The sequence below is a fragment of the Miniopterus schreibersii genome (assembly GCF_964146895.1).
Source record: "Miniopterus schreibersii genome assembly, chromosome: 11".
Classification (NCBI taxonomy): Eukaryota; Metazoa; Chordata; class Mammalia; order Chiroptera; family Miniopteridae; genus Miniopterus; species Miniopterus schreibersii.
This window is the reverse complement of record NC_138111.1, coordinates 7,727,120-7,751,035: the sequence shown is the minus strand read 5'-3', so window position 1 is coordinate 7,751,035 and position 23,916 is coordinate 7,727,120. Positions and strand designations below refer to the sequence as shown.

At 59.2% G+C, this 23,916-nt stretch overlaps 1 protein-coding gene across 1 annotated transcript; it reads right to left on the bottom strand.

Annotated features, from left to right (window-relative positions):
• Positions 1–4,403: 4,403 nt before the first annotated feature.
• NR5A1 (nuclear receptor subfamily 5 group A member 1) lies at positions 4,404–22,996 on the bottom strand (the record flags this gene model as incomplete). Its single annotated transcript, XM_081151007.1, has 6 exons — positions 22,886–22,996; positions 22,612–22,753; positions 19,975–20,600; positions 13,525–13,644; positions 11,799–11,946; positions 4,404–4,651 (listed from the first exon to the last, which is right to left on the bottom strand). Exons 1-6 carry the CDS (start codon positions 22,985–22,987, stop codon positions 4,404–4,406), a joined length of 1,386 nt encoding a protein of 461 aa, XP_081007133.1. The 5' UTR covers positions 22,988–22,996.
• Positions 22,997–23,916: the final 920 nt, after the last annotated feature.

Here is a 23,916-nt window from a genome sequence, read left to right as displayed (position 1 = left end):
GAGGCCGCAGGCGCCCAGCCGCGGGGTGCTATCCCAGGGGCCTGAGCTTCCCCCACCCCGCCCGCGCCCGGCTGTCCCCTGGACCCCACCCCCGCAGGCACAGAGCCTCGGTGGGAACAAGAGAGCGGCAGCCCAGCGTCTGCGCTCAAGTGACAGCGCCTTTGTCTCCGCTGAATGAGTGGGTTGCTAAGGCCGCTCGCTCGTAGCAACCGAGCCGCTTCCCCCTCCGCGGGCCGCCCCCCACACTTCGGACGCGCTAGCCCCCCAACTCCACCCCGGGACCTACCCAGTTGGTCTGAGCCGGAGGTGCCAGGAGTGAAGGCTGCCGGCTGTGTCCCTCACGGCGCCTGCCCCGCCCTCCCGAAAGCCCCCGGGGCACGCAGGTGTCCCTTGGGTGGAGAAACTCAGGCTCAGAGCAGGAATGGGGAAGACTAAGCAGGGCCCCCAGGCCAGGATTCCCACCAAAAGTCTTACCCCAGCCTCAGTTCCCAGCCCCCTCCCCATCCTGGTGGGTCACCCACCTGATTCTCTGTCAGCTCAGCCCAAAGCATGCCCTTCCCTCCAGGTTTCTAGAGAGCGCTTGGGGACTTTTCTCCAGGCTCCTCCTGGGGACCCCTGGAAGGCCCGAATGGAGGCCCCTGAGGGACCGAGCAGCGGTAGCCTCTCCCACTAACTCCACCAGGTCCCACAGCTCTGTTCCCCTAGCTTTCTGTCTGTGGCTGTCCCTCCCCTCTGTCCCTCTCCACCAGCCCTGAATTCTGATGGCCCTGTGGTGTCTCTTATAATAAACTTACTCTTGTAACCTGTCCCTCTCTGGGATTACCCTGGCCTGGGGACAGGGACAGGATGCCAGACTCCCTGGGAGGAGAGAGGGACAAGGGAAGCTGCCACTTTCGCTTTGGGATTCTAGGTGGTCCCAGCTTCATCATCAGGGTAGGTGCAGCCAACGTTTATTAGCACCAACTATGTACCTGGCTGGTGCTGATCGCTTTACCACCTTGAGCTAAAGGTCCTCACCTCAGCCTGGAGGCCACCATCACCCCGTTGTGCAGACCTGGGTCTCCCCAGCCAGTTAGCAGGGGGTCAGGGTGGCAGTCTGTGAATGGGAGCCGACTGCTCAGAGGAAGCACCAGGGAGGGCGGGACTGGCTCCAGGTCTGATGGGAGTCATGCTGTGGGAGGTGCCCAACTCAGAGTCTGACTGTGTGACCAGGTCCTGCCACTATCCATTCTGTGGCCACAGGCAAGATTGTTCTCTGAGCCTGGGTCTCTTCTTGGGCAGAATGGTTTCAGGGCCCAGGTGAGGAATGCTGATGATGTGCTAGGGCTTGGCGCCAGGGCAAGGGGGTGGCCAGGGGCTGGGACTCAGGGTGCAGAGGCTAACTGTCCTGTTGACCTTAGCCTGGCTCAAATGCTGGTGGGGCCAGAGGATGGGGCACAGTAGAGGAGCGTCCAAGCAGTCACCCTGGGGGAGGCATGAGTGGGTGGAGGTGGGGCAGGGCTGAGTGAGCAGCAGCCCTGAGACCCAGCAAGGTACAAGCTGCACCCAGTTCCCTCCACAACTGTAGAAGTTGCTTCCACCCTGGGCCCTGCCTGGGTTTTATCTGGGACAAAATCTATGGGGGGGGTGGGGGTGGACCCACCATGCAATAACAGAAGTCTGGGTATTTCATTCCGCGGGTGGGGGGCTGTTAAACCCCCAGTCCACCATCTGCAGAACAGGGACATCAGGCCTTGCTGAACTGGATGAGGCACTTGGTGGTCCCTACTGCCTGCATTTGCAGTGTCCTCTGATCTCTTCTTTTCACTTGCAGAGGGCTCCTGCCCTGCCCCCCACCCCAAACTACTATGGGTTGGTGGGGGGAGGGGCCCAGGGGCAGGGACCAAGAAGTCCTTTCCAGTCTCCCCTCCACCTGCTCCATACCCTTCCTCTCTACACTCTCTCTCTACTCTCCAACCAAAATAACTTCTCTTGAGTCCCCAAACACCTCATGCTGACACCCCTCCATCCCTTTGCTCACACTATCCTCTGCCTGGACTGCCCCCAACCAGTTGTCTAACTGGTAAACTCCTGGATGTGCCTAGGGCTACCTCGCCCTAGAGGGGGCCCTTTTAAAAATTTGCACAGGGGCACAGTGAATCAGAAGTGGCCCTGGGGATAAACTAGATTGGTCTAGGTGCGACAAGAAGGTTTGCACAATGGTTCTGCCCTTTCTCTGTGTGTGACCTTGGACAGGCCACTTCACCCTTCTGCACTCATAACTGAGGCTGTGAAGAACAGATGGGACAAGACTGACAAAGCAGGCAAAAGCCCTGGGAAGGCTCCGGGAGCAGAGGAAATCTCCTCAGATGTTGGCTGTGCTCACTGCTGCCACCAAGAGGCGGGGGAGGGAGAGGCAAGGGAATCGGTGAGGGCCAGGCAGGGGGCCTGGGACTGGCCACCAGGTGGACAGAGAGGACTGGGCCAATGCTCCCAAGTCAAGTGGACCCAGGTTTGACTCTGTTCCTGCAGATCACTGACTAAGGAGAACTTGCCAAGTGCCTCTCCTGGTTATAACTCCTGCCTCACTGGGCCACTCTAGGGATGGTAGGCGCTCATTAAATGATTGCTCCCTTCTGCCCAAGATGATGCTGAGCTGCATGTGCCAGGATGGAACTGAGGCTGAGTCCCAAAGGCTTAAGCATCTCCTGGGCCTCCTGAGCATGGCAGGGTCTCAGGGATGAAATAAGGCCCAAGGGACCCCGGACAGTGCCTGGTATTCCCCCACACCCTATCCTGACTCCCCCGAGTTTTGAACCAAAGGTTTCTGAGTGTCACCTCCATCTCAGTTGGAGCACTGCCCCACCATAGACCACCCAAACCCATGCAGGAGGCTCTGCTTTGCCCGACAATGTAAATAGCCAAAGATAGCTGGAAACTAATTGCAAAATTTATTCCAGGGCTGCGGGGGCTGGGAGATTCTTAAGGGCACTTCTCGTTTGGGGCTGTGGGTCTCCAGCCTTGGTGGGGGCACACACTTCAGTGGGCAGGGATACGGACTGAGACAGGGTGGTGGAAGGCAGGGGAGCAGGGATGCCCAGTTGCCTCCAACTGGGCAGGCTCAGCGTAAGCTGCAATGGCAACGTGAAAGCAGGACACGGGGATGCCCAGCCTGGGGACAGAGGAGAGCTGAGGCCTCTCCCTAGTGCCTGGCCCTGGAGAGTGTCTTTCAGAATATAGGGCAGGAAGCCAGGGAGTTGAGGTCCAGCTTCGAGGGTTTTACAGCAAGGGACCAAATGCGACGGGGCCAATGAGGAAGGGGCTTATCTGCAATGTCCCTGATCTGGAGATCTATACACCCTCCCCAAGGTCACCCATATTCCCACCCATGGAGACCGAGCTCCCCACAGAGCATCTGGCTGTTTATTGAGTGGGGTGGGGGGCAAGGAACAGCTCTTCTCTTGATTGGAGTGGGATCCCAGAAATAGTGACCCAGCACCACTGGGGGAGGGGGGTGGTCCTTGGTATGAGGGTGTTTGGGGAGGTACCATGGGCTGTTCTTGGTGCTAATCCCCCAGCCCAGCCTCAGTCCTCCAATCTGCCCCTTACCCACCACATACACACCTTTCAAGGAGTATCTAGATTCAAAAACAAACAAAACAAAACAAAAAACCTCTTGACTACTGCTTTGCAGATAAATATGAGCCTGGGGGGGGCAACTGTGGGTGGGGCTACAATGTTGATTGTGCCAAACCTCTCTGGCGGGAGAGGGATAGAAAAATGATTGTAGTAAAATCCTTTTCCGATGGCATGTCCAAGTTCTCCCAGCACAAGTCAAAGGGGGTAGAGGGCCAAGGAGGAGGTCTTTTTGCCCTAACCAGTCTCCCGGTGTCTTCTAGGACCTAATAGTCCCTGCCCGATTTTGCAAACTGTTATCCCCAGTTTACAAAACAGAGGGCTTCCCTCCTGGTGCCTCTGAGGGGTTCTGGAGACCCCTCTCCCCCAGCTGATACCACTCAACATCTTTCTGCTTCTGTTTCCAGGAGAGGGGAAGGGATGACCTCTGACCCAAGGGACATCCAGGCCCACCAGGGCTTCCCAAACCTCCTCCCTGGACTTGTGCTCCAGACTCCAGGACAGACAACTGGGAGCAGGAGGAAGGGACGGGGGTGGCTAGCAGCCAACCCCTGGGGGCACTTTGAGTGGCAGGCACGTGCCAATGGGTAGTGGGGGCCATCCCACCTCAGCCAGGCCCTACCCGCCCTCACTCATTTCCCAAACAGGGCTTCAGAGAGCTCAGGGGCATCGGCCTGCAGGGTGGGGCTCCTGGGTGAGCATAATAAAATAAACCATCTAGAGGGCCGGGGGGGTGGCTGCGACCCCTCCCCAGCCCCGTCCAGGTCCCGGCCCCGCCCCGCCCAGGCTCAAGTCTGCTTGGCTTGCAGCATCTCGATGAGCAGGTTGTTGCGGGGCATCTCGTTGCCCAGGTGCTTGTGGTACAGGTACTCCTTGGCCTGCATGCTCAGCGCCCGCACCTCCACCAAGCACAGCAGCAGCTGCTGGAACTTGTCCCCGCAATGCGGGTAGTGGCACAGGGTGTAATCGAGCAGGGCGGCGTTGGCCTTCTCCTGAGCATCCTTCACCAGGCTGTGGTTGTTCAGGAACTTCACATCTGCAAAGGAAGGCACTCGTCAGCGTCGCAGCCACCGGCCAACACCGCGAGCACCAGACACAGGCGCTGCCACCGTCATCATCAACACAGCCAGCTTCCCTGTCACCACCACTGTCACCACCGTGGTTGTGAACATCATCATCAGTCGCCAATACTGACAGCCCAGTGTTGTCCTCAAACACGGCCCCTGCTGCCATCATAACCGAACCCCGATCACTCCTGTCACCACCATCACCCTCATCGCCACAGCTGAACACCGCCATCAGCAGCAGTCACCAACAACATCCCTGTGGTTATTACAAACACAGGCCCTGTCATCATCAGCCACCCAGCCACAATCACCTGTCACCATCATTACTGCTGCTGTCCTCATCACAGTGGTCACAATGAATACCTCCATCATCACCGACCATCACCCACCTCACCAGGACTAACCCTGGGCATGTCATGTAACCTCTCGAGTTCCTCATCTGTAAAACGGGGGTGACCATAGGACCTACTTCACAAGATGGTCGGGAGAATTCAGGGAGTTGATACTGGAAGGTGCTTAGGAAACAAGTGTCGCGCACGTAATAAGGCCTCATACGTCATTGTTGCCATTAGTGCCATTATTACCCAACTCTCACCGTGGCCACGATCAACACCATTCCCACCCCCATGGTCAAAATCATCCTGTCGCCATCAACCCCAGGGTGGTCACCATCAACATCACCACCTGGCCACAGTCATCACTGTCCCCATCACCAGAGGCGCAGTGTGAGCGGAAGGGTCCCATGTCACAGCTGTGAGGCGTGCGCACTGCTGGCCCCATTCTAGAGAGTGACGGGGCCTCCTTGGGTCTACCTGCTGACCAATCAAGAGGCTCCAGTACCACAAGGAGGTTCTCCCACGGGGCCACGGGGCCATGGATGTTCGCTGTAGTGCTATTTACGGTGATGGGGAGGTGGCCTGGATGGCCATGCCGTGGCTGTACCCCCAGCGAGTCCCCTAGAGAGTAATAATGGAGCAGATATAACACAGAGAAAATGGATGAATCTTTAAAAGCAGGAGGCTGAGTGGAAAAAAACAAACCAGGTAGATCCAGAATGAGGTCTATAAGGCAAAGATCTCTACATAAATTAGAACAGCTCTGCACAAAGCAGGCACGTTATGTAAGAGCAGGGACAAATGAGAGGCCCGGAGCTACACAGGAAGGAACGACTGCCCATGGCAGGGACCGAGGGCGGCCGGCTCCGCGTGGTCCAATGATCCTTCGTGCCATGGACAGAGGAGTGTGATCAGTGCACCCCCCACACCCAAGGTCCAGTGAAGAGGCAAAAAATGAAAAGTCTTTGGAGTGAGACGGATGGGGGTTCAAATCTAAGCTCCACCATTTAGGAGCAGTGGCCTGTGCCCTGGCCCCTCCTGACCTGAAAGACCTTTTTCTCCTATGAAAGGGGCCGTGCCTGCCTTGCAGGGGCAAGAGCGTGGCTGCAGAGGCCTGTACAGGTGCCTGGCTCCGCAGGAGTGCCCAGGAGAGAGTCAGTTTTTTGTCACTCGAGTCCTTATCACATCTTTTGGGCATCTTCCAGCACCTGAGCAGCATCTCCAGCTGGTGCTGCCTGGAGGCTGAGGGCCAGCAGGAATCCCCAGAACCGGTCCCCTATCCCCAAATCCTAGCCGGGACTTGCCTGGGGTGCGGCATCCAGTGGCTCAGAAAATAGCCGCCAGTCCACATCCCCTCTGCCCCCCTACCCCCCAGCCGTGCTGCTGCGGGGGAGCAGGGAGCCCAGCGTGTGCAGCCCTTGGCCCCTCTAATCCCTCTTAACACCCACTGCGCCAGGAGAGCTGGATGCTCCTGGCAACCCTGATCCCCAGCCACCCGCAGTGTGCCTGCTGAGGCCTGTGTTGTCCAAAGTTGGATTTAGGGAAACACGAGCTGGGCCCAGGGCGTATGGCAGAACCTGGCCCTCGCTCCTCCGCCCCCGCTCCCAGCCCCTCACCTCCCTTCAGAAAGTAAGCCAAGGTCATCGCCTTCCTTGCCTTCCCCAGGATCCCCTTCAGCCCATAAGGCACCCTGGGCCTGTCAGAAAGAAGTTCTCCCTTGTCCACAGAAAGATAGCCTGGGGAGGGGCATACACGCTGGATTTCAGCCCCTACTCACCTGGGTGCCCTTGCGCGGTGAACAACTGACCCAACTGTACACAGCAGCCCTGCTCCTTAGCCTGGCTGCTCTGGACACACTCAAAGGTCATGGGAAATCCCTCCCCCCCAACCTAGTTCCATCCCTATGGCAACCTCTTTCCATCTTAATACTGTCCCCTTTACCTTCACCCCCACCATCCCCAGGCTGGGCAATTTTCCTGACAATCCACAATAGGAGGCTGGGGGCTCAGAGAAGGGTAAGGACCAGCTCAAGGCCACACAGCAGTAAAGGGGCCCAGAGGAAGTGGCTGGGGGTGAAGGGAAAACTAGCTAGGATGCTGCAGTAGAGGCAGGAGGGGAGGGGGCGGGAGGGCCAGAGCCATGGCTTTTCCAGGATTTACTGTTCTCGGCAGCAGCAGGACCGCACCAGGGACAGCGGGTGGAGTGCAGGGGCTGGTGCGGAACAGGCACAGCCTTCAGGGACGGCTCCTCCGAGTGGTTCTGCGGGTCCCGCAGCTCTCTGCTGGACACCCACCAGACACCTTGCTCCCAGCTCAGTTAATCCTCGCAGACACCCAGGCAGGCAGGAAAGGGACAGTGGGGCTTGCCTGGGACACACAATAGATGCCAGAGTCCACATTCAAACCCAGGTCTCTCTGGCTCCGAAGCCCTATGGGTGAGCAGGGGTCAAGCTTGGACACCAGTTTCTGGAAGACTGCACATGATAACTTCATGTTTCATCCAATCTGGAGTCCCACCCCAGAGTCCACCCTGGGGTCCTAGGTTTCCCGGAAAGGCTACTCTAAGCTCCAGACTCAAGTTTGTCATCCTCACCTTGGAGGAGACCATGGTCAAGTTCCACCCCTTCTCCCAGCCTCCCAGCGCCCCCATCTAAAGGGATCGTGTGGAGACTGTGGGATAACGGATGTGACAGAGCCAGCATCCCACAGAACACCATGCTCTTCATCGTCAGATGCGGAGCAGGGCTCACGCAAACCTGGAGCCGCCCCCTCAATGTCAGGGGTTCAAATCCCAGCTCCACCACCAGCTGGGTGACCTGGGGCAAATAAGTCCCTTTCCCTCTCAGAGCCTCAGTTTCCCATGATCTGCAAAATAGATTAATCTGTGCTTCACAAGCCAACCAAGAACTGGACCTAATCTGTGTGCCCAGCTCTGGGCCCTGAGCTGCCACAGCTTGGAGATGGGCACCTTCGAGAAACGTCTTCGTGGGTCCCCAAGCCTGCTCAGCTCCTAGCAATCCTGGTGGTGGGAGGTGGGAGGTGGGAGGGGGCTGGGAGATGGCACCCCCGCCTCAGAGAGCAGCCCGCTAGCTCTGCGGAGCTGGGGGCCTCCAGGTTCTCAGAAAAGCCCCCTTTTCACAGTTTAATTGAATATTTGAATAATCCTTTCATTCCAGCGAGGCATAAAGAATGTTGTCCCAATAGCGGTGACTCAGGCAGGCGCCCCCGCGCACAATGGCCCCTCGAGTGGGGCTGCTATTCAGGCTGCCTTTTGTTGGCGCGGAGCAGTGGGTAAATTGCAAACGCTTAAGGGAATGCTGCTGCCGCAGCCTCAATGGAAGTCAGGAAATCGAATGTTAGGTCAATCCATTAAGCTTCGATTAAGTCCTTTGCGGAACAATGCCTGCCGGGCCCATCTTCATAAACACCGTGATTGCCAGGAGAGAGGCACTAATTTTAATTAAACCTTCTTACCTGCCTCCTCGCCTGCCTGAGACGGCTATTTAGACACCAAATGGCACCCTTCTGCGGAGGCAGGCGAGAAGGAGGCGCTGGGTGGGCGGGAGGGCAGTGGGGTGGGGTGGGGCGGGGTGGGGCGGGGTGGGGGGACGGCCATCACTGGGTTCAGGCTGCCCAGCCCAGGGAGGCGCTGCCACGAGGGTGACGCCCACATGCCAGCTGGAGGTCTATGAGCAAGTGGCCATCCCTCTCTGGGCCCCAGTTCCCTTGGGGACCCAGGTCTGGTGATCATGGGAGGAGCCCCCTCTCACTTTCCAGACTCTGGGCAAATCTTCCCTCTCATCTTGCCCAAATTTCTCCACTTCACCTGGACCGAGGGGCCCGCCTCCTCCAGGGCTCGGGGCTGCCACCTGCCATCCTTTCCCATGCAGCAGTTGGAAGTTCATTGCTCACATGCACATTTGATCCTGTTACTCCCAGCTGAAGATCCTCCCCAAGGGAAGGCTCAAGGTACTTGGCCTGGCATTCAAGGCCTTGCACATGGCTCACATGGCCTCTCTCCCTGCTCTTCATGAGCTCCGGCAGGCCCAGGTCCCAGGGCTTTCTCCTCTCACAGCCCCAACTTCACTCGAGTTTCTGGCCTGCTGGGCTAGGCGCTCTCCCCAAGCCACCTCAGCCCCCAAAGGCCATGCATTATGCCAGACACACAGCATGCAATAAAGATGGAAACCGACTCGTTCATTCATTCACTCCATCCATTAACTTGTTCATTAGTTCATTAACAACAATGATGGCTATCATGGAGGCAATACTGACACACCTTCTGAGGGAATCCTCTCATTAAATCCTCATAGCAAGTTAAAGATTATTATGATGGTCATTTTACAGACGGGGCAGCAGAGGCTCAGAGAGGGGAGTGACTTGCTCTAGGGAACACAGCCAGAGAGAGTCCAGATTTAGAAGCCAGGTGGTCTGTACCTAGTCTTCACTCCTAATCACCACCCCATCCTGCCTAGCATGGGTGCACACATGTGCACACACACACAGGCACACACATGAGCCCACTCTTACTCCTCTGTCCCACCCCTCGGGCCTGTTCCCACCAAGCACTGTAGACTCCCGGGCTCTCAGGCCCCAGCTGCCCCCTCTGGAAAACAGGCTGAAGGTCAGCGTGAAGGGGGTCGGGCACTCATGGTTCTGAGCATGGTTCTGAGCATGGCCCCTCGCCTGGACCCGGGGAAGAGGGCTGGGCTCAGCTGTGCTGTAAACCCCACAGGAGGATGGCTCCTGGGTTGATCACCTGCTGGAGGCCAGAGCTCTGCTGGGCCTGGCAGTCCCAAGCACCTGGGGCTTTGGTGGAAAGAGGCTGGGAGCCACAGGGCATGTGCCTCAGGCCCCGGGCAGTCTGGAAAGCCAAGACATGGTCCCTGTTCTACAGGGGGTCCCCAAGGATAGATGGAGATCTGGACCAGGGTGGGTGGCTGGCAGCCCACCCTCCACCCAACCCTCCCCAGAACCTCTTTGGTGGCCTCTTGATGGTAGCCAGGTCACCTCACAAACCACCCAGATTGCCACAGAGCCCACACTCCAATGCTATGTGGCCCAAGCACCACCTGTCAGTCCAAAGCCCTCATCTCCCCTCTCCCCTGTCACTTCCCAATCACATTCAGTCTCCACAACGTGACACACAAAAACCACAAGCCTGTAGAAGTTCACAGTCTGCACTTGTGTGAAAACAAAGACACAAACACAAAGGCACACATATACACCAAGCTCCTGGAGTTTCCACATCCCCCACCACAGCCGTCCATGGCTTCTGCCTGAACCAGCCCCCCGAGCCTGGCAGCTCTCAGACAAGGTTGGGAGGGGGGTACCACTGGAGGCAGAGGAAGGAGGGGGCTTCCCCCAGCTGGAGCCAGCATGGCCTGGGCCCCTGAGGCTCCTCCAAGGGCCTCAGGTCACGGCTCCTAACCGGCAGCCAAGCTTCAGCCCCCAACCCCACAATGGCTGTCCCCTACCAAATCCTGCAGCCTTGCGGATAACCCCTCCACCTACCAGCCTGTTGAGTCAGAAGACCCAGCCCAGGAACCCAGTTCATGGCCATGGCCTGAGCACAATCAATGCCTCACAGTCGCCCCCTCTCAGTCCACTTCTTCCCCAGCGCCCCCACTCTTGGGCAGACACCCTTGCCAGGCTGTGGCTATGATGCCATCTGACACAAAGACTAAGTTTGAAATCCTGCCCCCTCCCCAAGTGACGAGGCATCCATGCCCCTGTCCCAACCTTCAATCCCATCTACACCTCTGCTAAAAGATTTATCCCCACAGCAAACTCCTATTCATCCTCTGAGACCCTGCTCAGATGTCCCTCTTCCAGGAAGCCTACCAGGCAGAATCCTTGTTTCCCCCCCATCTCTCTGTCTCAGCCCTGATGGCACTGGCTGGAGGCCTTGCCCCGACTGGGAGCCACCTGAGAGCAAGGAAAACCTCTATGTTCGCAGCATCGCTGGGCACAGGGGGGACAGTGGCTAGAGATGGCTGGCAGGGGGAGTGTCGACAGGAGGAGGTGAGCCTGAAGAGATCAGAGGCGGGCGAAGACTGGAGCGGTGGGTAGGGAAGGCAATGGGAGGGAGACACCGGGGCCTTGGGCCTGGGGCAAGCTGCTGGGCGGGGCTCGCCCTCTCCTCTTCCCGGCTGCTTTCCCCCGTAGCCCTTATCGCAGTCTTCCAGCTACCTGTGTTACTAATCACCCCCTAATTTATATATTTTACGAGTCATCTTATGCTCACTGTCTCTCTCCCAAGAGGAGGTCGGCTCCTTGAAGACAGGGGTTTGGGTCTTTTTGTTCATTCCATACCCCTGGTGCCTTGCACAGGACAGCTGGTCAGCAAATGTTGTGGAATGAATGAATGAGTGAATGAATGAATGAATGAATGGGCAAAGGTGTCTGGGCCCCAAAGAGCTCAGAGTCAGAATTTGGGCCCCCCCCCGACACACACACACAAGGGCAGGGATCTGGGAAAAACAGGAACTCCGGGAGGAGGCCAGGGGACAGAAGCTGCTGGACTCACGCTGCGTTTTCTGGAGGTGGCAGGGGCACTTTTCTTGGGTTTTCAGCTGGGAATTCACCAAATACTCAGAAGGGGTCCCGGTTTCATAAAGGGCAAGTACTAGACATTATCTTGGCTCGCTGGACTTTCACAGAGAGAAACTGAGGCCCAGAGAAGAAGCAACCCCCCTTGTAAGGGCCCCCAGGGCACAGCCCCCTCTTGGGGTCTCAGTGGCAGCCCGTCCAGCTCCCTGTCCCCTGTCCCCGTCACTCACCGAGGCTGAAGAGGATGAGGAACTTGAGGCAGACGAACTCCTGGCGGTCCAGCTGCAGCGCATGCAGCTGCAGGACGAGCTCCTGCGCCCGCAGCACCAGGCTGTGCAGCAGGGAGCCGGCCTGGGCGGCCACCGTGCTCAGCTCCACCTGGGCGGGCAGACCTGGGGTCACGGACCTCGGGGCACGGGCGGGAGCTCTGATCAGGGACTGGGGGGGCAGGGTGTGGACGGGAGGCACCAGGTGCAGGCTGTGGGTCCGTGTGACCAGCCCTGGGGCTGAGCCGGGTGGGGGCAGCATCTCCCCAGGCCCCAGGATCCCTCCCAGCCCCACCACCCAGGGCCCAGGCTTCCCAGCCCTCCCGCCGCCTGCCTGAGCTGAGGGCCCTGTGGCAGCGGAGTTGACACCGGGCAGGTGCGTCAGAGGGAGACTGAAGGGTCCTTCACACACAAAGGCCTGCGCCGGGCCCAGGGGTCCGAGCCGCTTTTATGCAGTATGTGGGGCGAATCCCACGCGTGCTGAGTTTGGGGCAGGAGCGGGGCAGGAGCGGGCAGGTGCCTGGATACTGTGGGTGGGGCCACCTGCGTGCCTGCGCCCCACACGCCCGCACGCGGACAGTTGGCTGGGGACGTGGCCGCACCTCAGCTCACGTTCACACACACTTAGAGGGTTTTCCACCTTCATGAGAAGAACACACACACACACACACACCCCTCAGCCTCTTCATTTGCACTCACAGGTGGCCTTGGGACCAGCATTCACCTGGCCCTGGATGGCCTGAGACACCCAGGGTGAGAACTGAGGACGGACAGGACAGAGGTCCCGGGTGGAGGGGGCCTCAGTCTCCCCCCCAGCCCGAGCACCTGGGGAGGAGCATGCTCCGCCCCCGCCAGGCTAGACCCTCTCCTGCCATCCCCTACCCCTCCGGGAACGCTGCCCCGCCAGGCGCCCAGCATTCTGAGCAGTGGCTGGCTGCCTCATTTCCTCACCTCCCATCTTGCCCCGTCATGTGCCCCTCAAACCTGGCTGTGTCCTTCCCCACTAGAAACTGTCCCCTTGCTCCCTGCTCCACTTCAGGGGTGCCTATGCCCCGGACTCCCATCCTGGTGCCCCTAAATCCCTGCTCTGGGGGGGGGGGGTGTCCAAATTCTGACTATGAGCTCTTTGTGCCCAGACCCCTCCACTCCACTGGTTCATTCATTCATTCATTCACTCACTGAGGATTTAGGGCCTGCAAGGTCTTGCCCAATCTAGCCCCTAGCAACCCCTCCAGTCTTATCTCTTACCTTGTCCCCCACCCCACAGGGTCGCCCAAACCCACAGTCCAGCATACCAGTGGCTCCTGGAGGCTCAGGAATTCTAAATGTCCCTCTCTGAGCCTTTCCCATGCTCTCCTCTCTGCCTGTGGTGGAGGTGGAGATGCCCCCCAACACCTTTTACTATCTTACCAAGATCTGGTGGCACCATCACCTCCTCCAAGAGCCCCCCAACCCTCCCAACACCCTGAGCTGCTTCCCCCAGAGCAGAGCTCCCAGGGGCTGCTCCCTCTCAAGGCCATGGCCAGGGCTGGTCAGGAGGAGGTCACGCTGGTGGGTATCCCATGAACTTGGGGAAAGGCCTGATATTCAGGTTGCCCAGAGCCAGCCCTGGAGAAGCCTGGGACCTCTTCTGGGCCCAGAATTCTGGGCGTGAACAGTGGGGTGGGGCAGGGCATGGTGGGTCTGTCACCTCCTGCCCGATGACCAGCAGGATGCTGTCCTCCTTGCCATGTTGGATCTGGCGGTAGATGTGGTCAAACACCAGCAGCTCGCTCCAGCAGTTCTGCAGCAGCGTCATCTGGTCGGCCACCTGCAGGGAAGAGGCACACCTGGGTCCATGTCCATGGTCTGGCAGGGGACCGTCCTCTCACCCCTCCTCCTCCCACTGTCAGTGCTCAGGTTCCATTGGGTATGTAACCTGGGCAAGCTGCTTAACTTCTCTGTGCCAGGTCTACCCATCTGTCTACTCCATCAAAGTGTGGCAGGGCTCTAGCAAAATAATTAGAGGCCCCAGTCGCTTACAAGTTGTATGACCTTTAGCAAGTTCTGTAACCTTTCTGGGCCTCAGTGTTCTCATCTGTAAAGTGGGCACAGTATTAGAAGATGGCCCGGCACACAGCACTCAATAAATGCTGGTGCACAATAGCCACAGAAGTGCTTTGTGAAGGACCGATTCAAGTGCAAGGGAAGAGCATTATTAATTTGAACGTGTGCCCATTTGTCCTGTGGTCACATCTCTAACAGCCCCAATCACTCAAAAAATAAGCCATGAAGAGGAAACAGAGGGATTTCCCTGGGCCTCAGGCTCAGGACAAGAAAGGAAGGCCCTTGGTCCAGCCCAGGGAGTGATCAGTGGTCTGACGTCTGAAGCAGGAACAGAACAGTGACCAGATTGCAAACAGACTATGGCTGGGGCACTTGGTGCACAGGGGGTGGCGGCTGCCCTGGGGTAGTGTCCCTCCACTCTTGGGATGGATGCCTTCAACATGGCAAGAGTGGACACTCATAACAGTGGGGTGCAAGACGCAGAACCGTGCAATGACTGAGCCAGGAGGGCTCTGAGGGATGCCCTGACCTAAGCCACTGTTTTTGAAATGAAGAATCTGCCACCCAGAGAGGGAGAGGGACCTTCCTGGGATCACAGACAGGCAGAGCTAGGCCAGGGCCAGGGCTGGTACTCTCAGTCCACTATTCCCCACTGTGACAAATACTGAGCCTTCCTGGGTGTTCAGAACTGCCACTGGGTGCTGTAGGCCATCCTAGGAAGACACAATACAGGCCTAGTCCCTCTCAGCCTCTGCAGCTCCCCCACCAGCCACCATCTACCCGGCTGTATCTCCGGAGCACCATCCTGGGCACCGCCCTGGGGAGACGCAAATCGCTGTACTGCAGCTCCCACAGCCCCGTGAGGTTGGTATAGTTGTCCCCGTCTATGGAGAGAGGAGCTGAGCCCACAGGTGTCCAGTGATCTGCCCAGGGTCACACAGCTGGCTGGCTCTAGCTGCGAGCTCTTAGCCTCCCGGTGTGGAGTAAGACCTGCCCTGCCACCCAGGGTTTCACGGCACACTCTTTACCATGAAGCCCTCACCAGCCCTTCCTCCTGGCTTGATGCCCTCGCCATCCTGTGGATGTGGCACCTGCAACATCCGATGGCATTATTCATGCCTCTGTTCTCCCCAGTAGCTGTGGGATCTGGGAAGGCAAGACTGGGCCCCATAGGAAGGGTCAATGAGCAGCTGATGGACCAGCGTGTGCCCCCCAGATAGGCACAGAGAGCACAGAGGAACTGCCCCTAACCTGGAGGCCACAGGGGTCCAGGAAGCCCCTGGGCAGAGCGGAACTGGCCCCGCCTAGGGAACAGTTTTCTCTTCTGTGGGGTAGAAGCCACCCTTTCCTCTCTGTTGCCCTCCTCTACTGGGGGCAGTCCTGGGGCTGTCCTCGGGCAGACAGAGGGACACAGAAAGTGGGCGAAGAGCAAAGCGAGCAGCAGGATGCACGGTCAGGCCTCCCCTGGGCTCTCCTGCCCACCCCGCCCCAACCCACGTGGCTGAGGACAGGAGGGAGGGCCAGTCTCCATCCTGCTGAGTCCCCTGCCTCACCCTGTCCTCATGTCAAGAACCCAAACCTCTCCCTCCTCTCGGGCAGAAAGTTCCTCCTAGAGCCCCGTTACTGTCCAAACAGGAACGCAACCGGGGAACCCCCAGCTCGGCCACAACTAGCCTCGACCACAGGGGTCAGGGGACACTGAGAACCAGCCGAGGGTGAATCACGAAGACAACTCTCCTTGTCTCACCTTCGTTGTCCTCCGCAGTGGCCAGTCCCAGGGAGCTGGCAGGAAGCCTCCCCGACAGTTTCCAGGGAGGGAGGCCAGGCTCAGTGGGCGCCCATGACCAGGCCCGGACCCCAGCTCGGCTAGGACTCCTCACCTTTGCCCTCTCGACATTCTCCCCACATTCCAGAGAAGGAAACAGTTTGCCCCGGGGACACACAGGGAGCTGGGCTCTGCCCAGAGGCCCTCAGAATTGGGCTGGTCTTGGGAGAGGGGGCTGGGAAGTACTTGGGGCCAGCCCAGGAGTGACACTGGCCCACCTTGGGTGACCCAGTTGGAGGCACAGGAGGAGGGAGGACATGCAGGGTTAGGCTCTGCCCCCCACCCATGGGGGCCCTCGGGAGCAGACACCCTTGTGCCTGATTGAAGGAAGAGTGAGAGATAAGGGGAGAATTGGGAGATAAGCAGGCGGAGCCTCGGGCAGAAAAGAGAAGGGGTCACAGTGACCCGGCTGGCCAAGCCCTGGAGCCGACTCTGCACCCAGACCTCAGGCCCCCGGAGTGGGGGCGGCCCTGCCCAGGGGGCGATAGGGGTGGCAGGGGCAGAGGCAGGCAATATGGTGGCTAAGCTTTGGCACCCAGTGCCCTTGGTATAATTTCTCTCAGCCACACGTCCTTCTCGACCCTGATTCCTATTCTGAGAAATGGGGAAATAAGTCTTCCTTCTCTGGGTTAGAGAAAACGGCGTGGACGCAGTGACGGCGGTCGGAGCACTCTGTGGGCCGTGGCTGGCCCTCCCGGGTACGGTGCCCCCAGCCAGGCAATCTTTCCTGCCAGGCTTTTTACTCTCTCTTCCCCTAAATGGACAGATGGATACATAAAGACATCAAACTCCAAAACACTCCCCACACAGATGAGCGCACGCACGCACACACACACACACACACACACACACACACACACTCACACACACTCACACACACTTCTTATTTTATTTAAAAGAAAGCCAGAGGGCCACAGCCGCCAGCCCCTCTCCATGGGAAAGCAGGTGGCTAAGAGGCTCACTTAACCAAAGAGGGTTGGTTACACCTTCCACAAGTTTCTCCCTAAGCAAAAGGCTCCTCTTCTGCCCCAGTCCTCCCTGCCGTCCTGGGAGCAAGGATGTTTGCCGTCCAGGCCCTGGGGTCCCTCCTCAGCCTAGCCTGTTCCCTGGCCCACCAGCCACTCAGCCCTCCTGCCGTCTCCACAAATCTTCCTGGAGCCTTGACACTTTGCAGCCTGCCTGGGAGACGGGGTATTTATGGGTGCAGAGCTGACCTCCCTCCCAGCAGGCCCCCCTCTGGAGCCCCCTGGGGTCTGATCGGTCTGGCGGCCGAAGGCCAGCGGGCTCTGTAATTCTCCAGTGGCTGACGTGCCACGGGCTGGCCACGGCCCTCTCCCGCCGTTTGTCAGTCCAGGACTGACAGTTACTGCCGCTTAAATGAAACCATAGATCTGAGCAGTTAAATCTGTTGCCAATCAGGGGCCTCGGAGCGGGATGTTGGGGTGAAGTGATGTCGAGATGGGTCATTAGCACCCTTGGCCCTCGCCTCCCCCTCCCTGATTCCTGTCTTGCATCCTTCCAGCCTGTCCTTCATGGGAACTGTCTAGATAGGCTGGCTGACTGGGCCTGCACACTGCCCCCCACTGAGCAGCAGGTACAGGTGGGTTTCTGCTACCTGGCAGGCATGAAGTTGCTTCATACACCCAGGGCCAGGTGGGCCCCCTCTTCTCCCAGAACTCCAGCGCTCAGAGGCGCATGGACAATGTATCTTTTCACACTCTTCCTAGCCAGGGCTGCATACCAACTGCAAGTACAGATTAAATCATAGAGCAGCCAGGAAGGGAGCTGCTGCTCCCTGTGTTAAATTCTTTACCTGTCTTGGCTCACTAAATCCTTACAACAACCCTATGAGGTGGATAGTATTTCAACTCTCCCCATTTTACAGATAAGGAAGCGGAGGCCCGGAGGAGTAAAGTGACTTGCCCAAAGTCACGCACCTGGTAAGTGGCAGAGCTGGGACTTGAACCCAGGCCTCTCTGATTCTGGTCTTTGCTGTTAACTTCAGTGCCACTGTCAGACCTAATGTGCCATGATGTGTGAGATGGAAAAATGGAGGCACATCCAAGCTGGGAGACAGGATGGAGGAGAAGAACCACAAAAGGGCATTGGAAGCCCCAACATCCAAGCTCCCAGCATCTCGAAAGCTCAGCAAAGACCCCAGGCCTTCTGCTGGGCATCGAGACATGATCAGCTTCATAGAGAGCTGAGTGGGCCTCTGGAAAGACGATGTGGGGTCCCAGCCAGCCCTGGTCGGCTGTCCATCACTCGCTGCCAAAGGACCCATCCTGGCCCAAGCTCTGCTTTTGACCCTGCCAACCTCTCCAGCCCTGCCCCATAGGGCCACCTGGAGCTCCCTGACACACGACGCCTTCCCCCACTTCTGGGCCTTAGCCTACGCTGTTCCCACTTCCTGAAATCCCTTAACCTTCTCAGGCTGTGTTCTGGAAAGACACAGATCAAAGAACCTTCCCTAACTTCCTTAGACAGGGCCATTGGCTCTCCAGCTGGGGCTCCCTCGGCCCCTTTCCATTGCTCTCAGAGCCCTGGGCACCCTGCTTGGGTGTCATCTGTGTGCATGTCTGTTTCTTCCTCTAGTCTGGCAGGCTCCTGGGTCCAATGTCCTCGGCATCCAGCCCAAGGGCTGCCCGACTCTCAGAGCTAGGGAGCCCCCTTTGCTGTCTACTAAAATGTATCCTGCCTGGAGCTGGGGGGAAGAATGGTCAGCCAAAAGGGAGAACAGGTCACTCAGCACCCCTCTCACTTCTCTGCCTCCCCACCTGTGGGAGGTGGACTAGTGGGAAACAAGCTCCTCATGGCTGGTGAGACGCCCTCTAAGGGCTGGGCTGGTACTTATCTGCAAGGCTCCCTTACAGAGGGTGGTGACCACGGTTCATATTCCTGGGCTCAATTCAGAGACTTTGGGAAGGGGAAGCAGGAAGGTTTGGACCACAGAGAAGCCAGAAGCAGGAAAAAACACTCAGCAAAGCTGGGACAAAAGCCCTTCCCATCCTGCGTGAAAACCCCCGAGAGACTAGGAAGGCGGCCAGAGGAAGTGCCCTGCCCCTGGACCCAGGGTTCTGGAAGGCCGGGAATGCTCTGCTCTTCCTCCCTTCTGCACAGGGGGCTCAAGGGAAGTCTGGCCACCGACCCAAAGGTCCTAGGATCTCCATCCCCACTAGGGCCTCCAGCCATGAGTAGGAGGCAGATGGGATTGTTCAAGGCCCTGCCTCTTGTCCCATCCATGAGGGAAGCCCAGGGGGGAGGCAGGGGTGAAAAGCCCCACCCATTCCATGACACATGGCATATCCCCAGGCCTCAGCCAAGACAGGCCCTCTACAATGAAATCAGGGGCCACCACCACCAATTCTTGACTCCCAGAGTAATCCGGGTCCCCGGCCCCATGATGCCTCAAAGGCTCAGTACCCAGTCCCCACCGTATTGCCCCCCCCATGCCCAGCCCAGCAGGCAGTGCCCCCGGCCCATCCGGCCACCTGCCCCTGGAGGAAGCCCAGGCCTGAGTGGCGTCAGCACTGACAATGCTGCTCAAGGCTGCAGTGGCCCCAGCAGGGAGGGCAACAGGTCCTGCTGTTTACACCCAGCCCTGGAACAGCTAGCGGGGTGGGCCTGGGAAAGGCAAACACCGATAGGCCTGGACTAAAGAGGGCCTGTGCCCAGGCCAGGGAAGATGGGCCTTGGCTGGATTTGGAGGCCCGTAAGCATTCCAAACTCTGAAATACTTAGACTCCCACCTGTGACATCTGAGGCTGGCAGGGATCGCTGGCTTCTCCAAATGGAAAGAGGATTGGTTAGACCCTCTTCATGACATTGGCCTGGGGCAGCCAGAGAGTCTCCCAAGGACTCAGCTAGTCCTTTGGGAGCCTAGGGTCTCAGAGGAAGAGAGATAAGTGCCTATAGAGACCCAGACTAGGAGAGAAACAGAGACAAAAAGGGCTGGAGAAACACAGAGAAGCAGAGAGATAGCACACCAGGGAGAGAGAGAGAGGAGAGGGAGAGGGGAGAGGCAGAGATAAAAGCAGCAGAGTCTCTGAAAGACAGGGACTCAAGAAACAGAGAAGGAGAGGGAGGGAGGGGATGAGTGGGGAGGCAAGGAAGGCTGCGACGGACCAGAAATACTCCTCAGTGTCTCCCTGTCGCCAGATGGTGCCTAAAGCCAATGGGCCCCATCCAAGGAGTGACCGAGCCTGAGGCTTGGGCAGCCAAGAGGACTCCCCAGATCCAGCTGCCAGACAGGTGGGAGGAGGGACTCACCTCCAGCTCCTTGAAGACCATGCACCTGCGTGCCCAGTCGACGATGGAGATGAAGGTCTGGTCAGCCATCCTGCACAGGAGGCTGAAGGGCGCAGGCTGGTCGGAGCGGCCTTTGGTTGGTTCCTGCAGGCAGCCCAGGATGCGCGCCCGCACCTGGTCCTCATCTGGCTCCAGCTGCAGCAGCTGCAGGATGAGCTCGGGCACGCCAGGCCCTCCAGAGAAGGGCTCTGGGTAGCCATAGGGCGGCCCGGGCTGCGGTGGGCTGGTGTAGGGCTCTGGGTACTCTGACTTGATGGCACGGCCAGGGAAGGTGGGATAGAGGTAGCCAGCCAGGGGCCCGTGGGCACCAGGCACGGCCATGGGCAGTGCTGGGGCCCCAAAGTCGCCCAGGGGCCCAGCAGGGGGACCAGAGCTCAGGCCCTTGGGCTCTGGGCCGTGCAGGCCAGGGGGTAGCATGTAGTCCGGTGGGGGAGGAGGCAGTGGGGGTACCCCCACTGGGGGGCCTGTCTCCATCTTGAAGCCATTGGCTCGAATCTGTGCCTTCTTCTGCTGTTTCAGGGCCCGGTCCCTCTTGTACATGGGCCCAAATTTGTTCCGGCCACCCCGCATGCGGTCAGCACGTACAGCTGTGGGCAGAGGTGAGGGTCAGCCTCACCCCCTTCAAGCCACCCTCCATACCATCTCTCTCAGATCTCTCCCAAGCAGATTGGACTGTGTCACTCCCCAGCTCGGTGCCCTGTTATGGCTCCCTCGGCCTGCAGGTGAAGTCAGTCACCTTCATGCGCCATTCAAGGCCCTGCTCACCTTTCTAGGGTGTCCCTCATGAGACCCTGTGTTCTTTCCACTCCACCTTATTCATCTCTCTGTTCCTCAACTTGGCATTTCTTCTTCCACCTTCCCTTTGATATTCCTTTTACCTCAAACCCTTTCCTTCTCTTCCGTCTGATAAACACCCAGCCCTCAGGTCACCACCTCCATGAAGCATTCCTGGATTTGCCCAGACAGAATCCACTGTCCTCACTCCAGATGTCCTGCCCCTTGCCTACTTTCATCCTGCTGAGTGGTATCATGCCATGTGACCCAGGCTGAGAGCTCCTGGGGGCTCAGCAATGAGTTCAGGTGCCCAGTACAAGGCCTGGCAGGGAAATTGTGACAGAAAGTGGGCCCTGGACAACTTTGTTCACAGCTGGGCCCCAGGATCCAGCTGTTACTGACTGACTCGTCGACTCTGGTGAACCCTTGTTGCAGAATGACTTGCACTTTCTCCATTACTTTCAAATTTGAAGCTCAGTTTAAGGCTGGCTCTCTGTGCTGGGGAAGGGACCTCCTTTGTTGACCAGATGTCCTTCTGCCTAGCCAAGAATATGTCACTAGCCAGACCTAAATCTCTGAAGCTGTAGTGTGACCCCAACCCTTGCTCAGACAGGGACCCCACCCTGGGCTCTGGGAGGAGGGAGAGAGCAGGAGGGAGAGGGCGATGCTCAGAAAGGGTTGAGTCTTGGGGGCCTGCACAGCAAACCTTGCTGCCAGGGGTGGGCAGGCAGCCCTGCTTCAAAACCTCAGGTGTCTGCCACCAGGGGTTTCTGCTGCTCACAACAACCAGCTCTCCTGCCCACTCAGGACTTGGATCTGGGGGCATGGGCTCTGGGGACAGGACAAGAGAGCTCCCATCAGGAATCCTTCCTCTAGGTAGCAAGACAGTGGTCTGCAGCTCTGTCACTAGGGGCCTTCTATGTTGTTTGAAAACTTTAGCCGACAGCTGCCTGCTCGGTGCACAGCCTGGCTGGGGCCAGCAGGGTAGAAGCCTAGGACCGTCCACCCTCAAAGAGCATGAGTCCTTCCTGCTGAACTGTCTTTCCTCACCTCTGGACTGAGAGCTGGGGGTGGGGGTGGGGAGGCAATGATGGGCCTGCGTCCTCTGGGGGCAATGGTTCCCCACTCCCCAGCTCTGCCAGGGTCTGGCTGAAAACGGTGGGGGAGGAACCGCACCTGCTGAGTGAGTGAACGGAGTGAATTCTTGGGACGAATGGACAGATGAGGGCAGGCAGGTAATCACATGAAGAAGAAGAAGAATAGCTAACCTGTTGGGCACTGACCCTGTGCCAGGAGCTATTCGTACAATTCTCTCACACTAACTCAGTGAAGAAGGCACTGCTGTGAAGCCCGTTTGGCAGATGGGAAATCTGCAGCTCAGAGAGGTTAAGGAACTTGCCTAATGTCACCCAGCCTGTAAGTGGTGGCATTGGGACTTGGACTCTGGCAAAGTCACTGAAAGCCCCAACTCCAGCTGGCGTTGGGTGTCACTGCGGGTGTTGCAGAACTTTTCGCAGAGGGAGGAGCTGTGCGGGGCTCTAGCCTGTGCTGCTCAGCCCTTTCAGGGGCTGGGGAACGGCTGGTCTCCCTGGGGCTCACACTCAGATCCTTCCCAACTCAGCTCTGGCTGGTCCTGCATACATCCCTCCCAGGACCACACCGAGGCCAGTTCTTACCTCTTCCCGGAAGAGATGGGCTCCATCGTCACCCGGGACCCAGAAACTTTAAGAAGGCCTGGGGCTCCCTGTCTGCACCCCTTCACCCATCGCGCCCCCACCCGCTCTGTTGGAAGTCTGGGGTCTGCGGGCCCCGCGCAGCGCGCACCTTCCAGGCGCATCCCCACCGTCAGGCACTTCTGGAAGCGGCAGAAGGGACAGCGCTTGCGCTGCGTCTTGTCGATCTTGCAGCTCTGGCTCTCGGTGCACGTGTAGTGCTTGTTGTTCTGCACCGTGCGCTTGAAGAAGCCCTGGGGAGAGGGGGGTCAGCGCGGGAGGGGCCGGCCCCTCCAGCTCCCAGCGGGGCTTTCCCCGCCGCGTCCCCGGCCGCCCCGCGCTCGCAGCCGGCCACGCGCGCTCCCCTGCCCGCGGCCGCCGCTCACCTTGCAGCTCTCGCATGTGAGCAGCCCGTAGTGATAGCCCGACACCTTGTCCCCGCACACGGGGCACAGCTCGTCCAGGTCCTCGTCGTACGAATAGTCCATGCCCGCAGCGTCCGCCTGCGGAGGGAGGAGGGGGTCAGCGCGCGCGGGACGGCGGCCGCAGCGCCGCAGACCTGGGTCCGCGGGTCCCGCAGAACCACCTCGTGTCCGGCCCGTGGTCCCCAGGACAGCGCCCTGCGCGGGGCCACCCGAAGCAGGCCGCCCGTTCGAGCGCCCTGAGCGGCCCGCGCCGGCCTCTCGCGCCCCGTCCCCGCGCCCGCCCCGCGCCCGCCCCGCGCTCCCCGTCCTTCCCGGGGGCTCCTCCCGCGCTGCCCCGGCTGGGCCCCAGCGCGGACCCTCGGATTCGATGTGCTTCGACCCGGATTCGTTCGTCTGAGAACAAAACCCCGATTCTAAGAAAACGAGCTGGGCAGGGCTGCGAGGGAGACGCCAACGAACCCGGGGGGTGGGCGCGAGTGCCCTGGGACTCGACAGGGACCAGGGGCACAGAGAGAGCCCGGGAGAGACGGAGAGGGGCGGAAATGACAGACACACGGACTGCCGGTGCCTAACGGACAGAGGACCCCGGGGCGACGGACACGAAAATCAGGGCGGCAGGGACACAGCGATGCGGAGCCAGAGAAAACCCGGGGAGACAAGACCGACAGAGAAGCAGAGATAGCGGGAGAACGAAAGAGAGAGACCGGAGACACCGAGAGACAGAGGCCGGGAGGAAAACCTGGGAGAGACGGACGAGCGCCAGAGACACCGCGGGAGGCGACGCGGAGCGAGACGGCGAGACGGGGGCGTCGGCCCGGGGGTCGCGACGCGAAGCCGCACGGAAAACGCGCCGCCCGCAGCCCGAGCCCCCGGGCGGGGCCCCGGGAGCCGATCCCAGACGGCGGCTCGAGCGCCAAGGGCCGGCAAGCGGCGGGGCCCGGGACAGAGGGCCCGAAGGCGGGAGAGACAAAGCCCGCGGCGTGGCGGCGACG